Here is a 10469-nt window from a genome sequence, read left to right as displayed (position 1 = left end):
TCTTTTCATTCAGTTTTTCTATCTCAGCATTTGGGGCAGATACAAAGTGAGTTTTCCTGAATTGTCATTTAGAGATGACACCTGAAAGCTTCGCCATTTAAGATGCCTAACACGTCGCCGTTTTTAACGCGCTCTCAAGGCATTTAGACAACAAATTCAAAAGGAAACAGTCTGCACACAACCTGACTTAGTTTTAACCATGTAGGGAGTCAACCACCTTTTAGTCTATTTTTTAGCTTGTAACTTGGAATGACAAAAAAGCAAAAGGGGAATGATAAAAAGAAATAAATAAATCCTGGTATTCCTACCACCCACTTAGGGGATAGGTCAGCCCAAACCAGCTTAATGTTACCGGTGAGCTAACCCCTTCATGGACGTTCACAGTCTCTCAGCATTAAATGACCTCATTTGTTGGCTCAGTGGTTTAAAAGAAGCCTTCTATTTCCCATGGTTGTACTTCAATATGCTCTAATCCGTAGGGATTACTGTGGTAGAATTTTTCAACCCAGTGTAGCTTTCGGACACAAGTAATTTTCATCAGAGCAAAACTCACAGTCAATTTATGATCAACAAAGATATTAAAATCTTACAGTTATATAGTAGATGCCAAAATCAAACTATCTCAATGACTTAGTTTAAAAAAATTTTTTTCTAAAGTATTTTAACACCGAAAAAAAAAACCAACAAAAAACCAAAAACCTGCAACTCAAACCTTGATGGAATCAAGAAGGAATTTGCATTTTTGATTTTATGTACAGCTGGTGGCCAATGTGTTTATCTTGGTAGGGAAAGGGGGCAGGTGGAGGATAAAAATAGTAGTTAAGATAAAAGAATAATCCCAGTATGAATTTTTTTAAAATAAATGAGAAAAAGTGGATGGCACAATTGAAAAATCTATATACTCTTCAGGGAGCAGGTATGGGAATAGAAGGAGGAATATCATGCCTTCAGTGGAAGAGCGAAGTGAAGGTGTCATCAAAGCCCAACACTCATTAGAAGTGGCCCATCAGCTTCCCTCCTAATGTCTGGTTAAAAATTTAAGGATCTTTTGTGGGTACTATTATATGCCAATTGTGTGTCAGGCAGCACTGCCTACACAATTTAAGGGACCTCGAAACTGGAGGGTATTATGCTGAGTGAAATAAGTCAATCGAAGAAGGACAAACATTATATGGTCTCATTCATTTGGGGAATATAAATAATAGTGAAAGGGAATAGAAGGGAAGGGAGAAGAAATTGGTAGGAAATATCAGAAAGGGAGACAGAACATGAAGACTCCTGACTCTGCGAAACGAACTAGGGGTGGTGGAAGGGGAGGAGGGCAGGGGGTGGGGGTGAATGGGTGACGGGCACTGAGGGGGCACGTGATGGGATGAGCACTGGGTGTTATTCTGTATGTTGGCAAATTGAACACCAATAAAAAATAAATTTATTATTAAAAAAAAGGGACCTCGAGCAAATTGAAAACGTGAGGCCCCTTGTTCACTACTTATGAACAATTTCAAAATGGCAACTGCAGAACATTAAGCCAAGGACAAGATCCTGCGCAACCGCATAGTTCACATACTCATAGAGCCCACCCTGGTGCCAACTTCTCCACACCCACACTGGCTTCCATCATCTCACCAAATTGCACAATAATCCAGGAGGTGTGTGCCCCTATCCAGGCTGTAGATGAAGCCATTGAAAGTGAGGGAGGGCTTTCACTCAATCAGCTTGTGAGAGCTCAGATCCCCTGCCAGGAGACCTAGAGCTTTCCATCATCCCAGCCACACTTAGTGCTCCACGATATGCAAAGGTCAGTAAAACATGCAATTTTTTGCAATTCCTGAACTTCTAGTCCTCCAAAGATCCAGGCTTCAATCAGGTAAGTCCCCTGAGCATGCCATAGCTCGTCTATTTGTGCTTAACTCATAGGTTTTGCCACATAATTATCAGCTAAATGAGTGAGTAGATTAGCATGGCGTTCATCACAATAATAATATATTTTGGTAGATCATTTTTTCCATTTTTAAAAGCACCATCATATAATTTTCTTCTAGAATTTTTTGTTGCTGGGTATTTTAAGTTATTCTTATGATTTATAAATCCCCGATAATCTGAGCCTAATATAGGACAAGACAAACACCTACCCATACTCATTCAAAACTCTTTGCCAAGCACTGAGATAACTAAAAATAAACATACATAAACATACACATAAATGCAGTTCATTCCTTTCAAGACTTTACCATCTAATAAGATTTCCAGGATACTTTTTGAAGGTGAGTAAAAGGTATTTGGAAGGAAGACTGTGGACGAAACTTCAGAAGTAGGAATGACGTTTGCAAAGGTCCACATTCATTAATTGGCAAGGCATGGAGAAAGAATGCCTGTGTGGAATGGTGGGAGAGGAGGATGAAGAAGACAGGAGCAGACTGTCACAGGGTCTTGAGTACAAAGCCCAGGATGCTGGCTTTCTCCTAAAAGCTCTGAGGAATCATCCTAGGAGCCAAATGGTGTTCCCATGACCAAAGGTATGGCTCTCAGTCAGGGAACACTTAGAAACGCAAATCCTAGGCTTTGTAACTGAAAACTAGTCCCAATCTTCCCAGCCCCATTCATCCTCAGTCCTCCATCATAGTTATTCCACAGTCCAAAGGTTCCTGAGACTAAGAAGGACCAGACTTCATAGAATTCTTATAAGAATTGACGTCGTAGGAGATCCCTAGGTGGCTCAGCAGTTTAGCACCTGCCTTTGGCTCAGGCGTGATCCTGGAGTCCAGGGATCGAGTCCCACATAGGGCTCCCGGCATGGAGCCTGCTTCTCCCTCCTCCTGTGTCTCTGCCTCTCTCTCTCTCTCTATGTCTATCACAAATAAATAAATAAATAAATAAATAAATAAATAAATAAATAAATAAATCTTTAAAAAAAGAATTAACGTCGTACCTGAATGGCCACCCATAACCCCTGGAACGTTAATGCCAGCCTCTCCACAAAGTTATAGGCAGACGATCATGATGGAGGATCTTCAGGTCTCAAAGGAAGGATCCAGTCTCCAAAGCCAGAGTAATTTCTGCGGCCACTCTGAAGAATTAATGAACCTCTGAATCACCTTCTTAGAACTCAATCCAAGTCCTTCCAATTTATCCTATCATCTGTTTCTCATCCCTAACCTCGCACTATCTTGCTGTCGCCACCTTAATTCAGGACTTTGTTTTGGACAACTGTGCCAGCATCCTGCCTGACCTCCAGCCTTCTCAAAGTCACCCTGTGCCCAGCTGCCTAAATAATATACAGAAGATAAAAATCCCTACTCCAGAGCCTCCCCATCCTCTACTTGATGAAGTCCAAGCCCACCGCCATGGCATGTAAGACCACGCGTACCTACCTCCCGGCCTGGGCAGCATCTCCCAAACCTCCCATCTGGATTCCGACATGACTTGCAACTGCCTCTGACTCAACCTTAAAGAGCTGATTTGGTTGCCATCGCAACCAGAAAACCACCCTTTACTCCCCCAGCCCCAGTGATGGGTGTCCCTCCCCTCTGCTCCCGTAAACACTCTTCACATACATCTTTTTAGATTATATCAATATCATTTAGGTACCTATCTCCCCCTTGGGCTGCAACTTCTTTGAGGACTCTACTATATCTTATTTATCTCAAGAGTTAACAGACAGCCTATACCCACTGGTGTGTATGTGTACATATGTCAGGGCTTTCCAAGTTGGGGTTCCCAAGATGGAAAGAAAGAACCTAGGAAGGATAGGTAGAAGGAATAAATGTTAAAAGGCCATAAGGGGCCATGGAAGAAATAACTTCCTTTTTTTATTCCCTCCTGCTGCTAAGATCTAGGACACTTCCTACTTAATAAATATATCCCAGTGACATCCATGGGAAAGGAAAAGGAGGTGATCCTTCTATTGGATCCCCTACAGAACAGGGCTTCAACATAATCACCAGCCCCTCGTGAACATCTAAGAGCATTAGGAGCTCTTCAATCCCCCTGGACAAGATAAGCCATGTGAGGCAGCTTTATTAAGACAAAATTGATAAGGTATCGGCAGCCCTAATGCTCTTTCCTTTCTGTCCCTAACAAAGTTGTTAAAAGGCAACCATCCATTCTGAGATGGTAAGAAAGTCTCACTTGAGATGGCAAGACAGCCAGGAAGGTAAACCTTTTTTTTTTTTTTTTTTTAAATCTTTCTCAAGTATAGCTCAGGACTAATTTGAGGACGAGAAACGATTCCAGTGCCTTGTAAATTGCGATCCACATTGCAACTCCTAGCAGCCACAGTTCAGCACAGTTAGAAGTCAATTAAGGGAGGCCCCAGATTAAGACATCATGGAGACTGAATTATCTCACGCCAGCAGGAAGGAGTCGTTTCTTCAGTTCAGGTTCATGGTCTTTGGAGCAGAAGTGGTTTTGAAGAGGAAAGAAAACACAGGCAACTATGGTCTGTTACTTTCTGCAAGACAAGGAAATAGAGAAGATTCCAACCTAAATATGTAGCTGGGCTTTTCAAAAGTCTTTAACTAATGAATTTATTTTTTAAAACACTTCGAGTACAAATTTTAGGCCTGTAGGTTCATTGGGAACAGCTAAAAATACCAAAACATGGAATAAACCACAACATCCCACAGTTCCCTCCATATGTTTTATTTTCTTTCCCTGTTTATGGGATAAAATAGGTGAAATAAAAGTAAAAGTTTAATTACAAGAAATAAAGTGTCAGCAGTGAAGTTCACAGCCAATTTCTGTACTTGGAGTCATGTAGCATGTTTCCATGATATGATTGTAGGTTTTTGATTGTGCAATAAAATAATTCCAACAATAAAAACCATTAGTACGCAGGTGTTCTACAATTTTCTTAGGGAGTTGTGCAGGAGCTGGCATGCATTTGATAAATGCACTCCCAAACCCCAAACTCCTATGCAGAGACATGTGGCTTCACGCGGAAAAGCCTTTTGCACACCTGCAGTAATCAAGCAAAAACATAATGGGAGGCGAGGGGATTGGGGGACACATACCCTTCTGTCTTCAGATGAATATTGAAGTATTAATGAGGCCTCATACACAGAAAGGCAGTGTTGTCATTTGCTGACTTTGCCCACCCACATTTCTAGTAACTGTCACTTTAGAGATTCGTGGGTGATCTTTAAATGGGCACGAAGGGGACTAAGCATATTTTGACCTTGATGCAAAATTAAAAGTCACAATATGGCTTTGAAAAGTAACTCTGCTGTTCTTATAGCGAAGAGATATTCAGTTAGTTGGCCAACAAACATTTGCTGAACAAGTTTCTCATGATGAGCTCCCCCGTAATGTCTCTCCCTCATATAAGAGCCTCTCCCACCTCTCAGCTCATTCTTGCATTATCTCTGGAGGGTCACTCCGCGAGGAGCTAAAATTAGGTCATAGCAGCCTATCTAAGGCAACTCTGAGTGGAAGGATCCAAAGGTGAGCCTAAGCCAGCATCTGCACAAATCACTGACAGCGCAAGCCAGGAATACTTAATAGCAATGCCAGTTCAAAGGGACGAGTGAGGAGATTGTAAATGGGAAACAAAGCCAGAGGTCAGGATCCAGGAGGAAACAGGAGCAGAGCAGAATCAGATCAGGAAGGAAGCAAGAGGATTCCAGGCAATTGTTCTGACTCTCACTGGCCTGCTTTCAACTCATCTGCTTTGGTTATTAGGTCCAGCAATGTCCATGGGCATTAGCGCCAAGATTCAGTTTGGGCCAACATTCCCCAATTTTAGTTGTTTTCTTTTTCTCTTTATATTGTCACCTCTTTAAGCGATGGATACTTCTTTTTTGCCCATGGAGAGTCTAACAAAAATAGATTTAAAAAAAATCTAGTTTCCCCCTGATCCTGAAGACCAATGGTTAAAGACTAAACCCCTCCCCCCTTCAGGGGCATAAAGGAGGCAGAGGGGAGCAGTAAACCCTATGACATACCTAAACCAGCCTAAACTTTTTCTTCTGATGTTCTTTTACTTTTAAACTCTGTATTTCCAAACAAAGGGATAATAGCTTCAAGCACATAAAAAGGATTCACATGGTGTCAATCTGTACCCAGCCCTGTGCTGTGTTTTAGAAGTCACAAAAATTGTAGGATGCTGTTACTGCTCTCAAGGTTTCTACAATCTCAGTAGAAAGACAGAAGACTTCTATATGAAGCCACAAAATTGGATTTTGCTAGGTAATGAATCACCTCGAAACCGGCTTGAAATAATCATTTATTTTTCTCTCAATTCTGTGGATTGTAGACTTGGGTTGGGCTCAACTGAGACATCTTTATCTTTAACCTACGTCGTATCTGATGAGCCCACTCCTATACCTGAGGCCTCCTCTGGGACAGCTGGCAAGTTTGGGGTGGCTAGGCCTCTTGCTCCACAGGAAGAGGAAGGCAGGCTTGTTCAGCATAGCCATGTTCCAAGAAAGCAAGTACGGAGGTCGCAAGGTCTCTGGAGGCTGAAATTCGGTTTGCACATTGTCATTTCTGCCACATGTCTTAGCTGAATGAGGTTATGAGCCAGCCACAACTCAAGAGGGAGAGAAATCCACTCCATCTCTTCATGGGACAAACTGCGAAAGATTTGTGGCCATATTTGATCTACCGCGATCACCCACCAGCTGTAATTATTTGTATTTCTCCTACATGTCAAGTGAATTCACCCACTTCCAAGATGGCTGAAAAATATCGTGTAACTGTGTCACAGACTCAGAGTCCAGTAGCTTCGGAAGTGTACCCAGATGTGGATGGTCTAGATGTGGATGATGAGGTCTCTTACGTAGGTACAGCTTCTTGCATCTGGCCCCTCTTAATCCAGAAATTTGTGAACTAAGCAAATGTATTTATTTGCTCCTTCTGCCCACATACCCAACGCATAATGGTGAGGTAGCGATAAGATAATCATAATAAATATTTCCATTCAAACACAGGAGAAATGGGAAGCAAATAGGAGTCATTGGTCCATAGTAATTCAGGAATCCAGTCATATACCTATTACTTTAAGAAATAGACATTATTGGGGATCCCTGGGGGCTCAGTGGTTTAGCGCCTGCCTTCGGCTCAGGGCGTCATCCTGGAGACCCGGGATCAAGTCTCACATCAGGCTCCCTGCATGGAGCCTGCTCCTCCCTTTGCCTGTGTCTCTGCCTCTGTGTGTGTGTGTGTGTGTGTGTGTGTCTAATGAATAAATAAAAAAAATCTTAAAAGAAAAAAGAAATAGACATTATTTACAGATAAATAGCTTTTCTCATACTGCTTCCTACTCAAAGGAATTTTTAAAAATATTTTATTTATGTATTTACTTGAGAGTGAGAGAGAGAGAGAGAGAGCACAGGAGCATGACCGGGAGCAGAGGCTGAGGGAGAGGAAGAAGCAGACTCCCCGCTGAGCAGGAGGCCCAACGCTGGGCTCCATCCCAGAACCCTGGGATCATGACCTGGGCCAAAGGCAGACACTTAACCAACTGAGCCACCCAGGTGCCCCGGAAACGTAATTTATTTTCGAATTTAGAAAGTCTAGAGGTGCTCTATCTTTCCTCTACTTTCTGCTTGCAGACTGAGTTGTCTTTAGTTCCTCCCTTTCTTATATATTTTCAACACTCTGCCTGAAAATTTTCTTAATCAGATCCACAAGCTTATTAATTACATTTTCGAACTTCTGAGTTACCACATGCAGTATCTTTGCCAATTATTTCGAAATGAAACCAGCGCCGCATGTTTCAGATTTCTTGTGATGGCAACATCGCGTTTCTCAGCACCAATTTCTGTTTAAGGTAGCCTTTGCTGTACAACAAACCACCTCAAAAATTAGTGGCTTAGAACATTTATTTGGTCATAGTCCTGTAGGTCAACAATTTGTGTTGGATCCAACGGCATGATGATCTGGCAATCGTCATTGCTGAGTATGTAACCTGTCAACAGTGGAGATCAACACTGAGCGCCTGATATGGCACCATTTCCTGGTGAAACTGCCAGCACCTAATAGCAGGTTGATTACACTGGACTGCTTCCATGTGGTCCTCCACGCCTTCCCATTAGAGGCAGCACTCTGTTCTCATGGAATTGATAACCCCAAATATGGATTCGCCTTCATTTCCCACAACTGCCATCCGTGAACTTGCAGAATGCCTTATTTATCATCATCCTACTCTACACAATGCTGCTCTTGATAGAGAATTGATTTTGCAGCAAATGAAGTGGGTCGTGGGCTTCTGCTCATGGAATTCTCTGGACTTAACCATGGTCCTTCCCTTTCTGAGGTTTGACGGAACTGTAGAAAGGCCTTAAAGACGCAGTTAGGGTTTCGGTGGAGTACCACCCTTTTGTGACACTCCCCGAGATTCACTAAAAGCCAGATTAGTGACTAATATCTCATTCTGTTTCTTCCATAGATAGGATGCAGGAGCCTGAGAATCAAAGGATAGAAATGGAAGTGGTTCCTCTCCTATTACCCCTAACGTCTACTAGTCAACGTTTTGCTTCCTAGCCTCACCATGTTGGGCCCTGCTGGTTTAGAATTTCCTGTTGCTAAGGAATAATGCTTCCAGGGGTGTGTGTGTGTGTGTGTGTGTGTGTGTGTGTGCATATACACACACACACACACGCACGCAGATTTCATTAAACTGGAAGCTGAGATGACCACCTGGCCACACAGGCTCTTCACATGAGGAAACCAATCGTCAAAGAAGGAGCTTCCTTTATTGGTTGGGGTTATTGAGTCTATCAAAAAGAAACTGGTTTACTACTTGATAGGTTTTCTTCCTCCCACCAACCAATTCTGACACCACTGTGTGTCCTACGATCCAATTCAATTACAACACTATCTGAGTTAGTGTCAGACTCCACAGGTTTAAGGGCTCAGTCCATTTCAGATGCCGATTTCAAGTATTGGTTCCTTGGGTTACCCATGCTTCTAACTCAATTACAAAGTTGGGAGTTCCCATAAACCACCCCCCCTCAGTTTTAATAATTTATCACAATGACTCATAGAACTCAGGAAAATTCAATACTTTCAATTACAGTTTATTATGAAAGATACAAATAAAAGCTAGATGGAAAGGCACATAAGGCAGTGTCCAGAAGGATCCCAAATGCAGGCACCCTATGGAGTTGGGATGCGCTACCCTACCTGCGCCTGTATGTGTGCTTCAACACAGAAGCTCCCCAAATCCCATCAATTAAGAGTTTTTCACAGGAGGCATCATTACACAGGGGTAACTGATTCAATTGTTGACCATTGGTGATTAATTCAACCGCCATCCGCTCACCCTTCCCTAGAGGTTGGGGGTGAGTCTGAAAATTTCTGCTCTAATCACACGGTTGTTTCCTCTGATCACCAGCCCCTATCCTGAAGCCTTTTAGGGGGCTACCAAGAGTCCCCTTGTTAGAACAAATGACATCTTATCACCCTTATCCATCAGGAAATCCCAAGGGTTTTAGGAGCTCTGTGCCAGGAACCAGGAACAAAACCCAAATATTTTTCTTATTCTACACAGTACCACACAACAGGGTCAGAAGACTCAATATTCCCACTGCGCTGGGATGAAGTACATAGAAAACTGCAACGGCCTATTATAGGTGGGACAGCTAATAGCAGAGAGATGGGTTAGGTCCCCCACCCACCATCAGACAAGAACTATGGTAAGTTGAGGTACTTGCCTGGAGCAAAGGGAATATGGCACGGTTACAGAAAGAAGTTTTACACACCAGCAAGGACTGTGAGGCCAATTACAGAAAAGAAGACTATAGTACTCACTAGCATTGCTTCCTTAACTTGGCCTGAATATATATTTTTTCTTTTTTTCTCTCTGATTTTCCTACCATCTGAGATATGTTCATGATGGTTTATGTTACGTATAATGCTACATAGAACGTACACAATATATAGCATGTAGTGCCAAGTTATCAAGGTATTGTTCTACTAACCAGCTTGTGTAAGCTGAGAACGACTTTTCCCAGAATCTCTCCATGATTCCAGGCCAGAGTTGGCCAAAGTAGGAACTGAAAGAAAGAAGCCTGGGGTTAGGAAGTGTGTCTACACAGCTCGGTCCCTTCCTCCTTCTCTCGGGAGTGACGCTGCCCACCCAGAGCACACATCTCACTTCTCACACAGGATGGATCTCCACCGTGGCCTACACCACAGCCTGTAGTGGGGTGCGGATGTCCTCCCAAGTCTACGTTATAAGACCCACCTGCCACATTCTCCCACCTTGTCAGAGTAAAGATGGCATCTGGGGCTTCATCTGTCCAGTTTCTACTTCTCAACTGGTTCAGAACTAAGGTGGAGAAGAGAAGTGTTCATTGCTAGGCTCCCCCGAGCCCTAGAATTCCTCAAGGAGACCTTGTAAGAAAGCTTCCCGCCAGATCTTGAAGGATGTCATAGGACTAGAAGTGAAAGAGAACCAAGGAGGCAGGCACAGGAAACCATGTGAGCAAGAAAGAATGTCGTGTGGGCAAGAAAAGGAAGATTCA

At 42.8% G+C, this 10469-nt stretch overlaps 1 protein-coding gene across 1 annotated transcript in view; it reads right to left on the bottom strand.

The window, feature by feature from the left end:
* Positions 1 to 4179: 4179 nt before the first annotated feature.
* The window catches only part of LOC121498826, a 57586-nt gene continuing 51296 nt past the window's right edge, over positions 4180 to 10469 (bottom strand). Inside the window, exon 5 of the mRNA XM_041769038.1 lies at positions 4180 to 4450. Within this exon, the coding sequence (XP_041624972.1) occupies positions 4434 to 4450 (17 nt within the window). The 3' untranslated portion in view covers positions 4180 to 4433. The remainder of the gene's footprint in view (positions 4451 to 10469) is intronic.

This window comes from Vulpes lagopus, chromosome 9 (assembly GCF_018345385.1).
Source record: "Vulpes lagopus strain Blue_001 chromosome 9, ASM1834538v1, whole genome shotgun sequence".
Classification (NCBI taxonomy): domain Eukaryota; kingdom Metazoa; phylum Chordata; class Mammalia; order Carnivora; family Canidae; genus Vulpes; species Vulpes lagopus.
The sequence above is the reverse complement of the archived record's forward strand: the minus strand, read 5'-3'. Positions and strand labels throughout refer to the sequence as shown.